Source organism: Natator depressus, chromosome 1, assembly GCF_965152275.1.
Source record: "Natator depressus isolate rNatDep1 chromosome 1, rNatDep2.hap1, whole genome shotgun sequence".
Taxonomy (NCBI): domain Eukaryota; kingdom Metazoa; phylum Chordata; order Testudines; family Cheloniidae; genus Natator; species Natator depressus.
In genome coordinates, this window is record NC_134234.1 from 159,684,484 (window position 1) to 159,702,714 (window position 18,231).

At 46.6% G+C, this 18,231-nt stretch overlaps 1 protein-coding gene across 2 annotated transcripts in view; it reads right to left on the reverse strand.

Annotated features, from left to right (window-relative positions):
• The window catches only part of TTC3 (tetratricopeptide repeat domain 3), a 132,191-nt gene that overhangs the window by 5,120 nt on the left and 108,840 nt on the right, over positions 1-18,231 (reverse strand). For both annotated transcript variants that reach the window (XM_074970107.1, XM_074970115.1), the window contains 3 exons: positions 12,268-12,695; positions 404-530; positions 34-261 (listed from right to left, as the gene is read on the reverse strand). In XM_074970107.1, coding sequence (XP_074826208.1) covers positions 34-261; positions 404-530; positions 12,268-12,695 — 783 coding nt within the window. The remainder of the gene's footprint in view (positions 1-33; positions 262-403; positions 531-12,267; positions 12,696-18,231) is intronic.

The window sequence follows — 18,231 nt, forward strand, 5'->3', positions numbered from 1 at the left end:
TTTTAAATTAGTGAAAGAGTAAAGAAAACTTACAGTAGAATCATTTGATTTTATCCATTTTGATTGTGATGGTCCTCCAACAGGTCTCCATGGCTGGTGGGTTGGCTGTAATGGCTGAGTTGTTTTGTTTGCAGCAGTTTTATAGGAAGGCCTTGCTTTGGATAGGCTAGACACATTTCCCACGGCAGACTTGGCTACTTTCAGAGTCTGAGTTACAGCACAGGATGCTGGCTTCTCAGTTCTCTTTGCCGAGGTTGGAGCCTACAGAGGTATTGCAAAGGAAACTTCTATCATCATCAAGCATTATGCCATGCATTTGCTAAAGAACATTCAGTATCCTCTTCAGCTTTGTTTCACAGTTTTAATCAATTACGGTGCAAAAAAGCTGACATCTGCCATGTACCTTTTTCTTATTTTGATGGTCCAAAATGAGTTCTGTCACCCTGGTAAGGATTTCATCTGAGCTCAATCCTGAAAGTTTGTTTCCATTTTTAATTTGTACTTCTTTTATGAAGTTAGTAAGATCGAAACTGCAAGGGGGAAAAAAGTAAAGCACAGAGTTTTACAACAGTTTGTACTGTAATTCAGTCAGCACAGTTATAGTAAAAAAAAGCCTTTTCATAGTAGTGGCCCTCTTTAAAAAAAAAAACGGGGGGGGGGGAGGGAGGTTGACCTTCTTTAATGCACTTTAGTAGACACACTTCTAGATACTATTCTGTCAATGTCTAGTTTTCACTGCTCTTATCATGAAACACCAGCAGTTAGATGTTTTAACCACAATGGTCTGACTCAAGGAAATAGTTGCAATGTTAAAAAATAAATTATAGCTGATTTCAGAGGTAACCAGAAATAGAAGGTTCAGAGGCAAGGATCAGGAAGGCCAAATCACACCTGGAGCTGCAGCTAGCAAGAGATGTTAAGAGTAACAAGAAGGGTTTCTTCAGGTATGTCAGCAACAAGAAGAAAGTCAAGGGAAGTGTGGACCCCTTACTGAATGAGGGAGGCAACCTAGTGACAGAGGATGTGGAAAAAGCTAATGTACTCAATGCTTTTTTTGCCTCTGTCTTCACAAACAAAGTCAGCTCCCAGACTACTGCACTGAGCAGCACAGCATGGGGAGAAGGTGACCAGCCCTTTGTGGAGAAAGAAATGGTTCGGGGCCGGATGCGCTGCATCCGAGAGTGCTAAAGGAGTTGGCGGGTGTGATTGCAGAGCCATTGGTCATTATCTTTGAAAACTCATGGCGATCAGGGGAAGTCCCGGACGACTGGAAAAAGGATAATGTAGTGCCCATCTTTAAAGAAGAGAAGGAGGAGGATCCTGGGAACTACAGGCCAGTCAGCCTCACCTCAGTCCCTGGAAAAATCATGGAGCAGGTCCTCAAGGAATCAATTCTGAAGCACTTAGAGGAGAGGAAAGTGATCAGGAACAGTCAGCATGGATTCACCAAGGGCAAGTCATGCCTGACTAATCTAATTGCCTTCTATGACGAGATAACTGGCTCTGTGGATGAGGGGAAAGCGGTGGACGTGTTGTTCCTTGACTTTAGCAAAGCTTTTGACACGGTCTCCCACAGTATTCTTGCCAGCAAGTTAAAGAAGTATGGGCTGGATGCATGGACTATAAGGTGGACAGAAAGTTGGCTAGATTGTCGGGCTCAACGGGTAGTGATCAATGGCTCCATGTCTAGTTGGCAGCTGGTATCAAGTGGCGTGCCCCAACGGTCGGTCCTCGGGCCGGTGTTGTTCGATATCTTCATAAACGATCTGGAGGATGGTGTGGATTGCACCCTCAGCAAGTTTGCAGACGACACTAAACTGGGAGGAGAGGTAGATATGCTGGAGGGTAGGGATAAGATACAGAGGGCCCTAGACAAATTAGAGGATTGGGCCAAAAGAAATCTGATGAGGTTCAGCAAGGACAAGTGCAGAGTCCTGCACTTAGGACGGAAGAATCCCATGCACCGCTACAGACTAGGGACCGAATGGCTCGGCAGCAGTTCTGCAGAAAGGGACCATGGGGTTACAGTGGATGAGAAGCTGGATATGAGTCAACAGTGTGCCCTTGTTGCCAAGAAGGCCAATGGCATTTTGGGATGTATATGTAGGGGCACTGCCAGCAGATCGAGGGATGTGATCGTTCCCCTCTATTCGACATTGGTGAGGCCTCATCTGGAGTGCTGTGTCCAGTTTTGGGCCCCACACTACAAGAAGGATGTGGAAAAATTGGAAAGAGTCCAGTGGAGGGCAACAATAATGATTAGGGGACTGGCACACATGACTTATGAGGAGTGGCTGAGGGAACTGGGATTGTTTAGTCTGCGGAAGAGAAGAATGAGGGGGGATTTGATAGCTGCTTTCAACTCCTGAAAGGGGGTTCCAAAGAGGATGGATCTAGACCGTTCTCAGTGGTAGCTGATGACAGAACAAGGAGTAATGGTCTCAGGTTGCAGTGGGGGAGGTTTAGGTTGGATATTAGGAAAAACTTCTTCACTAGGAGGGTGGTGAAACACTGGAATGCGTTACCTAGGGAGGTGGTGGGATCTCCTTCCTTACATATTTTTGAGGTCAGGCTTGACAAAGCCCTGGCTGGGATGATTTAGTTGGGGACTGGTCCTGCTTTGAGCAGGGGGTTGGACTAGATGACCTCCTGAGGAACCTTCCAACCCTGATATTCTATGATTCTAAGGATGTCCCCGTGGGACAGAGATGTCACAGTCAAGGCTAGGATTCCCTCTGGAATTTGTGTTCTTCTACCATTTGTTGAGTCTGAGGTCCACGACAGCGGACACTCCCATGCCGCGATCCTCTCCCTTAAAATTCTGGATGACAAAAAATATGAAGGATAGCCCTAAGAACCTTTCTGTTGCGCCTACGTCCAGAATGTTCATTTATCACCAGTTCAGGTTTGATAGGATTGCTTGAGATGGAGGAGTGGATGAAGGAGGGATGGGTGAGGCCCTCAGAGAGTAGCCGCAAAAAAGTTACTCACTTCCTTGTAACTGTTGTTCTTAGAGATGTGTTGTTCATGCCCATTCCAAGCAGGTGTGGGCGTGCCGCATGCACGCCAGCCGGAATATTTTTCCCCTAGCAGCGTCCGCAGGGTTGGCCTGGGTGCACCCTGGAGTGGCGCCTTCATGGCACCCAGTATAGGGGCCTGCCAACCCCCTACCCCCTCAGTTCCTTCTTGCCAACTATTCCGACAGAGGGGTAGGAGGGTGGGTATTGGAATAGACATGAACAACACATCTCAAAGAACAACAGTTATGAGAAAGTGAGTAACTGTTTTTTCTTCGAGTGATTGTTCATTTCCATTCCAAGCAGGTAATTCACAAGCTAGAGCTCAGGAGGTGGGGTCAGAGTTATCCAGAGAATGGACCATGGCTTGCGCAAAATCTGCAACGTCCCTGGCCTGTTGTGTAATTGCATAGTGTGACATAAATGTATATACTGACGACCACGTAGCTGCCCTGCAAATTTCCTGAATAGGGACTTGTGCCAGGAACACCGCAGAGGAGCCTGGGCCCTGGTAGAGTGGGCAGTGATCTCCGGAGCGGGCTCCTTTGCCAGGGTGTAGCACTCCCTAATGCAGGACGTGATCCACGACGATATGCGTTGAGAGAATACTGGGAGGCCTTTCATTCTGTCTGCCACAGCTACAAAGAGTTGGATGGACTTCCAGAACGACTTAGTTAGAATCATAGAATATCAGGGTTGGAAGGGACCCCAGAAGGTCATCTAGTCCAACCCCCTGCTCGAAGCAGGACCAATTCCCAGTTAAATCATCCCAGCCAGGGCTTTGTCAAGCCTGACCTTAAAAACCTCTAAGGAAGGAGATTCTACCACCTCCCTAGGTAACGCATTCCAGTGTTTCACATAGTGTTTCACAACGCATTCCAGTGTTTCTACATAGTTCTCTCTATGTAGAAGGCTAAGGCCCTATGCAGGTCCAGTGAGTGTAGCCGGCGCTCCGCATCGGAGGAGTGTGGCTTGGGATAAAACACTGGGAGGAAGATGTCCTTGGTCATGTGAAAATGGGAGACGACCTTCGGGAGAAAAGCTGGATGAGACCTGAGCTGGAACTTATCCTTATTAAAAACTGTGTAAGGGGGCTCAGTCGTGAGGGCCCTGAGCTCTGAGATTCGTCGAGCCAAGGTAATTGCCACGAGGAATGCAACCTTGAACGAAAGATATAACAAGGAGCAGGTGGCCAGAGGTTCGAATGGATGGCCTGTAAGCCTGGAGAGGACTAAATTGGAGGTCCCAGGCAGGGACAGGCTGATGCGTGTGCGGGAAGAGCCTGTCCAAACCCTTGAGAAAACAACTGACTATAGGGTTTGGAAAGACCGAGAGACCGTTTGTGCCCAGATGGAAGGCGGAGATAGCGGCTAAGTGGACCCTTATTGATGAACGGGAAAGGTCTTGATGTTTTAGGTGAAGGAGGTAGTCCAGTATAAATGGTATGGGGGAAGAGGAGCAGCAACTGACTGCGTTGCTCTGCCCAGATGGAGAACCTTTTCCATATGGCCAGGTATGTAGCCCTGGTGGAGGGCTTTCTACTACCAAGGAGGACTTGTCTGACCTGGTCCAAACAAGACAGCTCTGCGGCACTTAGCCATGGAGCATGCAGGCCGTAAGGTGGAGCAAGTCCAGATTCGGGTGCCGGAGGCGGCCCTGGTCCTGCATGATCAGGTCGGGGACCAGCGGTAAGGTGGGTGGGGCCGCTATGAACATTTCCAGGAGCAAGGTGAACCAGTGCTGATGCGGCCACGCCGGCACTATTAGTATAACTCAGTCCCGCGGATCTTGAGGAGCACCCTGTGGACTAGCAGGATGGGTGGGAAAGCAGATAGCAGGCAGCCCTCCCAAGAGAAAAGGAAGGCATCCCCAATGGACCCCAAGCCATGGCTCCCGAGGGAGCAAAAAGTCTGACATTTCCTGTTGCCCGGAGTGGCGAACAGGTCTATCTGGGGAGAGCCCCAGAACCGGAAGATTGAGTTCACCATGTCTGGCCGAAGGGACCACTTGTGGCCATGGAAGGTCTGGCTGAGGCTGTCTGCCAGCGTGTTTCGCACCCCTGGGACGTATGAAGCCTGCAGGTAGATCGAGTGCTCCATGCAGAAGTCCCACAGCACTAGGGCTTCCCAGCACAGGGGAGAGGAGCGTGCACCCCCGTTTGTTGATACAGAACATCACCGAGGTGTTGTCCGTGAGGATTGACACACACCTGCCCATTATGTATGTTTTGAAAGCGTAGCATGCCACATGCACTGCCCTCAGCTCTTGACACTGATGTGAAGAGCGAGGTCCATCGGAGACCAGAGGCCTTGGGTCTTGAGGTCCCCTTGGTGAGCACCCCCAACCCAGATCTGAGGCGTCTGTCACCAAGGAGAGCAAGGGCTGAGAGCTAGCAAAAGGCACCCCTGTGCCAACTACTCGCGGGTTGAGCCACCATAAGAGGGAGTCCAGCACCAGGCAGGGCACAGTTACGATCCTGTCCAATGCACCTCGGGCTGGTAGGTACACCGACACCAGCCAAGACTGGAGTGGGCACAGCCTGAGCCTGGCGTGCTGCACCACGTATGTGCAGGAGGCCATGTGGCCCAGCAGCTTTAAACAGTTTCTTGCCGATGTTGTGGGAAACTGTCTGAGGCTCTGTATGATGTCCTGAAGTGAGCAAAACCTGACCTCTGGGAGGTACGCCCGGGCTTGGGTAGAGTCCAGGACCACGCCTATGAACTCTATCCTCTGCACCGGGGACAGAGCAGACTTTTCCTCGTTCAGGAGGAGACCTAAGTTGAGGAAGGTCCTCCTTATAAATTTGACCTGAGCCTCCACCTGGGCTCTCGAGCGACCCTTGATCAGCCAGTCGTCGAGGTATGGAAAAACCTGTATCTGGCGCTTGTGCAGAAACGCCGTGACGCATTTTGTGAATACTCGGGAGGCAGTCATCAGTCCGAATGGGAGGATGGCAAACTGGTAGTGGCCTCTGTTCACCATGCATCTGAGGTAGCATCTGTGATGTGTGACTACTGCGATATGAAAATACGCGTCCAAGTCGAGGGCGGCATACCAGTCTCCTGGATCCAGTGAGGGGATAGTGGAGGTTAGCGAGACCATGCGAAACTTGAGTTTCTTTACGTACTTGTTGAGCTGTTGCAGGTCCAGTATGGCTCTGAGGCCTCCCCTGGCCTTCAGTATTAGGAAATACCGGGAGTAGAAACCCTTGCCCCTTACCTCCTGAGGAACCTCCTCCACTGACCCTACTGAGAGGAGGGACTGCACCTCTTGAATTAGACGTTGTTCAGGGAGAGGGGTCCCTGAAGAGGGACGGGGAAGAGGGTTGGGGGTGGGAAGGTACAGAGTTGGATGGAATATCCCCTCTCTACCGTGCGGAGCACCCATCAGTCTGAAGTAATTCGGGACCAGGCACGGTAGAAAGGGGATAGACGGGACGAGAAAGTAAGATGGGAAGGATCCAAAGGTCGTACTGGCAAACCGTCCTCGACCGTACCCTCAAAAGGGTGGTCTAGAGCCCGGAGGGGCCCTGGGCTGGCCAGAGCTTTGTCCAGAGGGAGGGCGTTGCTTCTTCCGAGTGCTTCTGTTTCACCTACGTGGAGCGTCCTGGCAATTTTGGGGTTGGTAAGGACAAGAGGCAGGTTGAGGCCTAAAATGCCTGCGCTGGGTAGCAGGCGTGTGAAGCCCCAGCGAACGAAGGGTAGCCCTCGAGTCCTTCAAGCTGTGAAGTCTCTTATCCTCTTATCCGTCTCTATCCACCAAAGAGTCCAGAGGAGGGTGGGTGTAGAGATGTTCATACCCTTTAGAGGGAGCAAAGAAGCGGTGCTCAGATTTCTTGGCCGTAGGTGCCAGAGAAGCCACAAGTTCTTCGCTGTCTCCATTATTGACTTGATAAGTGGCAGTGCAACCCTGGATGGGCCGGAGGGAGCCAGGATATCTATGACAGGGTCTAAATCCTCTTCCTCCTCCTCCTCCGCCTGAGTCCCCAGGCTTTGGGCAGTCTGCCTCAAAAGCTGTTGAAGAATACGGCTGTCCTTCAAAGCTGGGGCCTAAGTCCCCTAAGTCCCCGCAACCTAAGTCCCCGCAACCGCTTCATCAGGCGAGGACGAGGAAGAGAGAACAGGAGGTGGGCCCAGTTCACTGCCCTCTGCCCCCCTGAGGTCCCTCAGCATGCGGTACTCAGGCTGTGGAGCTGGTACTGATGAAGAACTCGGCACCGCATCCAGTGCCGGAGCAGACAAATCCGGCGGGACCGAGACCGACGGGGTCGATAGGGACGGAGCTGAGGCTTCCACTGGTGGCGCCACCTGGAGAGCCAGTGATGGAGCTGGCTGAGGTACCGGTGCCAAAGCTATCTGAATCAGTGGGACCCCTCCCAACTGTGGCACAAAAAGACGCTGAGGACACCGATACTGTTCTGGAGCGCGGGCCGTGGGCTTGACCTTGGCTCTGATGGTACGCTCAGGGTGTCCAGAAGGGCCATTGGGCAGGTGGTTGCCACTGTTGCTGCCACAGTGCCGGGTATGGCTGGTGACTCCACTGGGACCTGGACCTCCTGTTCCGCAATCTGCTAGATCGAGTTGAGTCCACCTCCGACCCCGAGGTTTCCGAGTAAGACTACCCCGGAGAAGCAGTTCCCCTGGGTCGCCAACGGACATCTGCTCGACTCCGGGGAGCGGTGCGCTTCCTGCGCCTGCGCAGACGGTGCCGGAGATGGAGACCGATGGGCTATCATGGCTGGCTTACCCCTGGAGTGAAACAAGGGGCGTGCAGTTGCTGGCGAATTGTCCCTCCTTTGAGGCGGAGGACGGCACCGGGAGGCGCATCAGGTCCGTTGCCACCTCCAACGCCTCCGGCGTCGATGGTGGCTGTAGGTCCACCAGATGGTCCAGGGACCGAGGAGGGTTCGGACTTGACAGGACCCCAGCCAGGGAAGGAGTCAACAAAACCCTGGACAGAAGCAAGGCGGAGGCGGTCTGTCCCGAGCCACTCGTGGACGCCGCCGGCCCTTTAGGTTTCGACGGGTGTGATGGGTCCCTCACTGGCCTCTTCTTTTTTACTGGCACCAGAGATGGAGACAGTGCCGAACTGAGGTAGACGCCCTATGGCCCGAGCCGTGGCAGTGCTGGTGGGCTTTAGAGTCTTTAGCCGGGTGCATTTCGTGCGCCGTTGGTGCTGGAGCACTGCGCACCGAAGAGGACGTGCTTGGTGCTGGGTCATTGGGTCCCAAGTCAGATTGCCATCTGAATGCCATCTCCATGAGCAGGCATTTTAGCCTCTGCTCTCTGTCCTTAAGGGTTCTTGGGCGGAAACTCTTGCAAATGCGGCACTTGTCCTTTTGGTGAGTCTCACCAAGGCACCGCAAGCAAGATGAGTGAGGATCACTCTTGGGCATAAATTTTCCACAGGACTTGCAGAGTTTAAACCCCAGAGACCCGGGCATACCCCCGAAGGGGAAACAAATGATCTAACAATCTACTAACTATATGAAAAAACTATATAGAGAACAACTATTGAACTATGTGCACTAGGAACAAAAGACACTGCTAACGTGCTTGCTGTAGGAGCGAGCAAAGTTCCAGCTAGCCGTCACGGGCGGTAAGAAGAAACTGGGGGGGGGGGGGGGGCAGCAGGCCCTTATACTGGGCGCCATGAAGGCGCCACTCCAGGGGGCGCCCAGGCCGACCCTACGGCTGCTGCTAGGGGAGAAATCTTCTGGCTGTCATGCATGCGGTGTGCACACACCTGCTTGGAATGGACATGAACAATCACTCGAAGAACTCTATTTCTCACCCACTTGTCTGTGGTCAATAGAGACCATTCTCCTGAGAAACGGAAAATTCAAGGAGTATTTCTGCATATTACTGGGCTTGTAATTCCTTCTCAACACACTCTGTGGGGAGGGACTGCTTTGGTTTGGAAGTGCTGTCTGCCACAACTTAATACAATTTTTTTCCAGACAGGAGACAACCTGTGTATTTGGGTGAGCATAGAATTTGTTTGGAGCAGGCATCTGTAGTCCAGGACACAGTTAGATGTGATGCCATGGCAGTATCTGAGAATCTTACTGCATCTACTGAGGTATCTGCCATAAAGTCTGTTGCTGGGGTTATTTTCTTTAGATAGACCAGAAGTCAGGATGGTTCTTCTGTTTTCATGGCTTTACGGTCATCCTGTCTCTTGTGAAGCGTATAGTGGCCAAGGATGTCTCAAAGTTCCTTTTATGGTGGCTTTTACCTTTTCGTATCATTGGGAGAAAAATCCTCTTCACCTAGGATTACCATTTCTTTTGCTAGAGATGCCACTCTAGTATCATCCTTTTGTATTTCTGTAATGGCGTTTTTTGGTGCCTGCAACTTTTATCTAAGTGCACACCTGGTTATGCGCTTAGCCTTCTCAGGAATTTCCCATTCCTCCCTGTTCACATCCTCAGAAGGATGCAGTGGGATTGCTGTCTGAAGTGAGGATTTGGAAGGCAGGTATTTGCCCTTAGGCTTGTCCTCATGTGCCAGTTCTGGTTGATCTGGAGAGCAGATGCAACCTTTCTGCTTGTGGTCTCGAATTTATCAGAGGGTGAAAAACCTTTGCTGCATGTTTTCCATGCCCTGCACAGAGCCTGAATGTGAGAACTCTCCTTCCTCATCAGAGGCGGCGGAGCCTCAGTCAGAGGAGAAATACTCTTCGATTTCTTTTAATTTTTTTGGATTTGTGGCCCTTTTTATCTGCTCAGCAGGAGTTGTCACCAGGCTGTGGCGGTGTTTCTTGAGCCCCCTGGAAATATCTCCTTGTATCTTCCTCTCTACCTGGGAATGGGGTCTCATTGCTGGTGTCTGTAGTTTTGTGTGGGAAGGAGAGCTATGTAGGAATCCTGTTTCTTTTCCTAGGGAATTTATGATCCACTTCTGTGTTTTGGGGGGGGAAACTGATGCCCGTTGTTTTTTCATTCTAACCAGGGTCTGCCCCAGGACTTAACCACTTTGCTGTTTGGCTGGTGTCCTCGTCTTTGGCTCTCTCCCCCCACCCCAATAACCTGTCTCTTGGATGGGATTTTCTACATTGGAGTCATGGCTCCTCGGACAGGCATGTCAGGTCTCCCCTGCCCTGAACCCCATGTCCTGGCAGAGAATAGAAACAGCATTAATTTGCCCTCTGAAGATCCTGTAAATGCTGCCTCACATACGGAATACTGCTTAGATTTAACCAGTGTTTATGAAAGAGACCTGCTATGCTGGATCAAGGTGGCTGATGCCATCATGATGCTCTTTACCTGATCCAGGGGAGGAGAATAAGGAAGGGAGAGGAAAGGTCACTCACTTCTAGCCAAAAAATTTTAAAAAAAGGCTGGCAAAGAAACGATTGGAAGTAAAGTGAACTGTTACTAAGGTAGTGAAGACTTGGTGGCACGTTACAGTAGGGGATGTAATCAGCTGGAGCTGTGTTACAGAAATGAACTGCTCTGGGAAATTGCAGACAGGAGGAGACTAGCCCTTAGAACTTGGGCTGCAGAAATACCAAGCTAAAAAATTTCAGAAATTTATAACAGAACTTCATAGGTGATTTTTTTTTAAATCATACTACCTGAGTTGGCACTAGAAGTTATAAATCCATAAAAAGTGTATACACTAAACTGCTATTTACCTAGCCGATTTTGGGATTTCAGAACAGTCAGGTGAAATAGCCTATATGGGTTTTGTACTAGGACAAAAATCTTACTTTTGGAATTACTTTGTTCCTATGTTTTATGATAATTTTTGTTAATTTTTTCAAGAGATAAAATAAAATACACTTCTAACCTGAATGAGTGGTTTTGCCTCATCTTCAGTGTTTATTCTAGCATGCTTCTTGGATGTATACTAATTTTTAAATACCATGTACATACAACACTTTGGAAGGAGCTCTACTAACTTTCTCTTCTACTGTACATCAAAGAAGGTGTTTGAGAAAAACCTGAAGGGCCTTTTATAAAGTACCACTGTCCTTGTCACATTCCTAATGGTATGTAAAGGGACTGATGCTTATTTGACATATTTTATTATTCTATTACAAACATTTAATATTCTATGCTTAGTCTAAATAAAAACTAAGAGAGCCTTATTAGTTGCATGGTTAAGAACTCAAAAAGCAAGAATATCAAGGTTGCACTAGCAACTTCTCTACTTTGCCCCCATGTACATACACAATCATAGAGCTGAATTACATGATTACATTCTATTCCTCAATTACAATATAATATGAAATTTCCTCCACCTTGCAATATTTATTCAGACTTTTATACTTACACCAACATGTTTGCTGTAATAGATCACTGTACCTTTGAGAGATGACTATAATTAGCATATAAGATATCTATGGTAGGTACTGAATAATTTCGTCTCTTTTGAAGCAGAAGCACAGTTAACTGCAGGTGCAAATTAGGGGTTAAAGCAAATAACTCTAAAGCTAATGGCTGCAAGTTTAGGTGGTCTATAAATACTTTAAACAGGACTTTTTACTATTACTCCTATGGTATATACTTAATCTGTTGTATGTTGTGTAACTGTTGTTGAGTATTTGCATATAAATGACTAATGGACTGACACACAGTAGCACATGACGTAGAAAATTAGGGTAGCATTGCATTGTGTTTAAAAATAATGTAATGCTTTAGACTGTCAATGTATAAACACACAAAAGGAAGCAAAGTTAAGAATGTATCTGACAGTGTAATCATAACTTTCTATGAATAATATAAAGGTCCTGGTTACAGAATTTCCTCTCTTATTAAGAGAGGAAAGAAGATTGGGGGTTGGGTGGAGTGGACATGTCACCTTTGTCAGGACTAGTAGCAAATTGGTAACAGCATGCATAAATTCCATAATCTGGAGGATGTGCCTAGGTATAATCAAAATGCCACATCCCACTCATTTTGTGAAGTCTTAAGGAGGATCCTCCTCTCTCTTGCACACTTTAGCAGCTATCATGTCACCTCGGAGTGGGCTCCATCCTGCACACCTCAGCAAGTATGCTGCCCCATTCCTAACCCCGTTAGACTCAAATGCTATTAAATTTAGCCCCACGTAAGGGAGAGAATCCTCCTTCAGCTGAACATTTTACAAGATTAATGGGAAGATAAGAAACCCCAGACAGGGAGAAAAATCACCCAAGAGCTTATCCTGCTCCCAGCTAAAATATGAGGAGATTCGCTGCCAAGAAATCCAGCACATGTTAGAAGTCAAAAAAGAAAAAAAAAAACCTTTTAAAACAGTATTACCTTGTATAGTGGGGAAATATAGCCGTTAGACGCTCAATTATATTATCAAGTGCTTTTGAAAGTGCCTTCTTGTTTGGCACTCTAACAGCTCCCAACTGCGTAGCTGATGCTGGATCATTTAGTTGTCTTTGGTTCGGCTGCATGTTCTGAGCAGTACTTCCAGAAATCCCTGATGGCTGGGCTACTCGGACTTGATCAGAGTATAATGCTCCTAAAGTTTCAGAGGGTATTTCCACTGATCCATTCTTTGCAGAACAAGGATTAGGACTTCTACATGCTGTCTTATTTCCAGTTTGCACATTAAGTGTGGAATGCACTGGACTTTGATCTTTGGAGCTTGAAAATGCAGGAAGTAAAGTGGGACGGACAAGTGCAGATGAATACATTATGATGGCTGGATCATTAATAGGAGGACTGCCATGCATTACCTATAAAAAAAATCCCCCAGAAAGATGAAGAGTAATTAAAATATTAGTCAAGTACTATTTTCAAACATGTTAAGGCTACAGCTACTTCATGGACTGGGCTGTACTTAACTTAGGCAGTTAAGAAGGAAATACACAGTAAAAGACGACACTTCATCCTGACCTGATTTACCCCATGGGATAACCTGTTCGTACCACACATGTGAAATCTGATAATTGTGCAGTACCTATAGACAAGATTTGCTCCAAACCTAATTAAAATATAACATGCACACAAATGCAACCCTTACCGTTATTTTAACTTATACAGAGAGTTTCCATGGTTTTAGCTACAGAAATGGTCCTGGCCAGTCATCATGGTTTTACAGAAGAAATGTTTTGAAAGTGGCTGTGGGCATTTCTTCGTTAAAGATTCCAAGATGCCAGGCAAGAAAGCCACCAACTGGAGGCATTTAAAAGTAGGGTTTTTAAAGGAGTATATTTAAAAACTTTAAATAAAAACCCCTATATGGCTAAAGAAATAAATGGTTGCCGTATTCACCATGCTGAAAGGCTCTGCAGGTTTAGAATTCATTTTCATCACAGGGCTCTTTAAAAAAGGATACACTTATCCTCACTTCGAACACAATTGTGCCCACTTACTCATAATGAGTAGAGCCATACTCTACATGTGGACCTAATGAAATCAAATCAGTGGAATTACTATTAGAATAAGTTTCAGAGTAGCAGCCGTGTTAGTCTGTATTCGCAAAAAGAAAAGGAGGACTTGTGGCACCTTAGAGACTAACAAATTTATTTGAGCATAAGCTTTCGTGAGCTACAGCTCACTTCATCAAATGCATTTAGTGGAAAATACAGTGGGGAGATTTATTCAACTCCAACAAGAGACTGCTGAATTGGACTTAATTTGCAAACTAGATACAATTAACTTAGGCTTGAATAAAGACTGGGAGTGGATGGGTCATGACACAAAGTAAAACTATTTCCCCATGTTTATTCCCCACTGTTCCTCAGACGTTCTTGTCAACTGCTGGAAATGGCCCACCTTGATTATCACTACAAAAAGACCCCCCACCCCCGCTCTCCTGCTGGTAATAGCTCACCTTAAGTGATCACTCTCGTTACAGTGTGTATGGTAACACCCATTGTTTCATGTTCTCTATGTATATAAATCTCCCCACTGTATTTTCCACTGAATGCATCCGATGAAGTGAGCTGTAGCTCTCGAAAGCTTATGCTCAAATAAATTTGTTAGTCTCTAAGGTGCCACAAGTACTCCTTTTCTTTAAACGATATTTGGTTTATGGTAATAAGGGTTCAACATATGTATAATCATTCAGATTATACAGTAGAACTTGGAAATATGAACACGAGAGTTACAAACTGACTGATCAACCACACACATGGGTGTAGTTTGGGGGGCAGGGAAGGCACTGCCCCCCAGACAGAGGTGAGGAGTGGTGGGGGTCACATTCCACTGTCCCTCCCCCCAGATTTATGCAAGCACTGAGCTGCACAGGGCTTGCTCTGCTTGGCCTGCCGGGGGCACGGTGGCTCTGTTGTTCCCACGTTGCCCGCTCCTGCACATTTCCGGATCGCTTGGCCCCTTTCCCCGCAAACTGAACCCTGGTAGTTCGCGTATGTCAATAATGATCAAATAAAGTTAAAAGACAGGCAGAGATGGCCCTTTTAAAAAGTGAAATACTCAAATGGAAGAAGTACAAGACTTAGAAAAGATAAATAATTTGACAGCTGCCCACAAAGTTATTTCACATGTAGTTCCATAAATTAATCCACTTCAAAACTAAGTGCAGACTAATGATCCATAAAGCTTCAGTAGATTTTGCTCTATAGTGGCACAAAAAGCATCATCTCATAAAAAAGCTAAAGCCAATTTTTTTTTTTATACTGATATGGATTGTCTCAGCAAACTGGAAGGCAGCTTTTTGTACCATTATGGGGAAAAGTAGGGTTTTGATTTCTAAATTCAGTGTCTACCCACCAAAACCCCTTGGGGCTGAGAGTACTATGGAGATGACATGATTCATTTCTGAAATAAAGTTTTCCTTGCATTACTCTACAGTGAAATCAGATAAAAGATCAAGAACACAGGGAGAGAACAGTACTAGTTTTAGTTTCCCCATCTATAAAATCAGGATAACGCTATCTCCTTTAGTAATGTTACTCAGATCTAAAGATGAAAACTATCGTAACCCCATTTTGACCAGAGAGATTGGGCAAAGTTCAGGGCCTTGTGGGTTGTTTCTGTTAGGAGAAGAAATTGATGGAGTCAGGTATCCTTGATGCAATTTTATCTATTTATTTTCCTGAACACAAGAGGAATCAAATAGGAAACCGTTTGCTCAAAGCTCCAAGCACCTCAGCCCCAAAAGCACTCAGCATTTCTCAGAGCCACATTCCCAGTGCCTGTTCAGGCTGCCTCTGGTGCCTCCTTGCTCCTCTAGTCTTTCTGCTGTTTCTCTGAGGCATTCAGACGTACACAGCTCCACCAATCAATGCCTTAGCCCCAGCATTTGTTATATCCATCCCCCTGGGTCACATAGTTCAGCTTCTGCTCAAAAGGTTTAATATATGCCTGTGTTTTCGGTGGTACGCCCTTATTGTTTCACCTACGTCGTTACATAAAAATGTTTTATGACTTCTTTATATTTATCATGAATGAAAAGCAGCTATTACACCCACAAATTTCAACAAGGTTTAATCCAACCCATAACAATACTATGTAAGAATGAAGCAGCATTGAGAGGGGCTTAAGAGATCAGTACTCAGAGTACAGAAAAAGACGATATTTAAGAAAAGGGAAGGAGAGAGAGAGGAGAAAACGGTTTTCATGTGATGCAAAATTCAATGGCAAACCTCTACCTGGATTAACTATTCAGAAAAAGATTAAAAACAAAAACTATCCAGGGAAGTTGTGTACACAGTGCCCAGTACAATGGGGCCCCCATTCTGACTGGGTCGTCTGGCTACAGAATACAAATTAACAAAAACAGAAAAGAGGCCAGTGACCAAACAAACAGCATCAAACCTTTCTGGTTATTTTCAAAGCTCACTCACTAGAAATGCTACAATATAATAAGATGTGAGCTGAAAGGACATTCTAGGGACTGACAAGCAAATGAACTAAACAAGCACAGGTGTGCAAGAAAACTGCATTTGTTTTGTCCAACCGCCTGAAACTCACCATTTATAAACTGTAGAATGCCCTAAGTCTTCAGTCACATTATTTGACCACAATTAATGAGGGCAGTCATGTTGTCAAAAAATTATATACATTACATATAAATGCTCTGTCAAACAGTCTGGAAAGTACCAGTGTCCTAAGAGTTAATATAGATTTAAATCAGCAAGAGAATTACCATTTAAATGAATATTAGTTTTACACAGTAAAATTCTTCCGGGCCTGGTGAGAAAGAACAGTTACTGACCCTACAGTAATGGCTGATCTCCTACCGGTCAAGTTGGTATTAGTGTGGATCCCACTGTAGGTGCACATGTGCCTAATGTGCATGAGATTGAAGGTTCTTGTGGTTTTTGTTTTAAAAGTAGTAATCTGTTTTGGGGCTGCGCTTGCGCCATATGCCTCTGTGTGCTCCCATGCATGGACATAAGGAAGGGGCAGCTGTGACCCGCCTTCCATTTTCTTGCCATTTGAAACCCATGTTTAGATGAGGACTCTGAAAAGAGGGGACTGAAGGCAGGTTATGGGACTCACACTGACAACAGCAAAGAACCAGTTACTGTAGGGTAAGTAATCGTTTTTTTCAGCTGCATCAGTCAAACAGTACTTAGCAGCCATGTCCCATGCCAACTCCAAAGCATAATCTTTGACAAAGGTCAGTTGGTTTTTCCATTTCACTGCTTTGCAGATTTCTGATCTAGGCATATTCCTGAAGCATGTGAATAGTACTGCTGGAGCTCTGGTGGAGTGAGACTTAGTATCTCTCCCACCAAATACACCAGCCAGCTGGTAACAGAGAGATATTGTATTATCCATTGCTCTGTGTAGAGATGGCCTGATCTTTAGAACGCCCAGCTATAGCCAGAAACATGGGGAGACAGTGTGAAGGGTCCTGTCAATAAAACAAAACAAAGTCCTGGACACGTCTAAATGTGTGTAACTTTTTTTTGCCCAGTGCAGACTGTAGTTTCGGGAAGGAGATGGGTAGATCGATAAGTTTAGATAAAATTCTGAGGACCACATTGGGGATGAATTTTGGTGAGGTCGAAGCACCACTTTATCCCCATGATACGGTCATTTAGGGAGGGTTAGCCGTAAGTTCTGGAGGCTTGCTACCTTTTCTGGCTGAAGTGATAGCTAACAGGAAGACTTCAGAGTGACGTAATTGTACACAGCTCTCAAAGTGGATCAAAGGGAGCAGGCTCCATGAGTCTAAGGAGGACTCTGAGGTCCCAGGTAGGAGCAGTTCTCTGACTGGTGGGTAAATATGTAATAACCCTTTGAGGAACTCTGATACTGTTCGTGAGAAAAAACTGAGCATGACTGCACAAGCGGATGGCATGTCAAAACTGTTGGGAGGTGAACCTTAATAGAACTGAACAAGAGACCAGCCTCCTTTAAATGCCATAAATAGTCAAGAATCTTTAGTATCAAGGCCTGAACTGAAACTAGACTATGTTGAGTGGCCCACATCAAAAAACCTCTTCCACTTAAGAGACAAATTTGGCTTTTTGGTAGATGTCTTCCTGCTCTGTATCAGGATTTCTTGGACCTTTTAGGGAGCAGTCCTTGTCCATGCTACTCAACATCCATGCTGTCAGATGCAATGAATTTACATCTGGATGGAGTATCTGGCTGTGGTGCTGTGGGATCATGTCTAAGGAGGCTGAGAGCTGACTAAGCTGTTGAATTGACACTTGTAGAAGGTCCAGCAGCCAACACTGCCTTGGTCAGTAGCCAGCAATGAGGACAACTGTGGTACTGTCTTACTTAACTTCCGTTATTGCCATGGGAAATTAGTGGGAAGGTATATAAAAGGCTTTAGAGGCTTTACTGCCAGTGCTGTTGCTGCAGAGGACTTCAGTGATATTGACATGGTTGGAGTCAAAGTTGCTGGTAAAGCTCTGCCTGTGCCATTTTTGCCTTCTTTCCATTGTCTGCTACCGGGTCTGATGTGCACTCGAGAGAACGCTGGTGAATCTGGCCTTGCTCTGGTAGTGATTATCACCTCTGTATCCAAACTGACCCACATGGATTACTCTAGCAGACGTAGCTTGAGCTAAGCATCCCTGGATTTGTGGGTCCTGGAGGAAAAGGCCTTGCACACAGAGCACATGACTGGGATGTGGCTTTCTCCTAGGCAGAAGAGGTTTTGTCCATCTTTGATGGAGATCAATCCCTCACAGGACAGGCACTGTTTGAATCCTGAAGGTTTGCAGTCTACCATGAGGTGCGACAGTTGTCACAAAGCACCTTGCCCTGCTTTACAGGGGGGTCACCGATAATCTTTTCTCTTTTGGAACATCCAATTCCAAAGAACGTGAAGATGGCGATTTC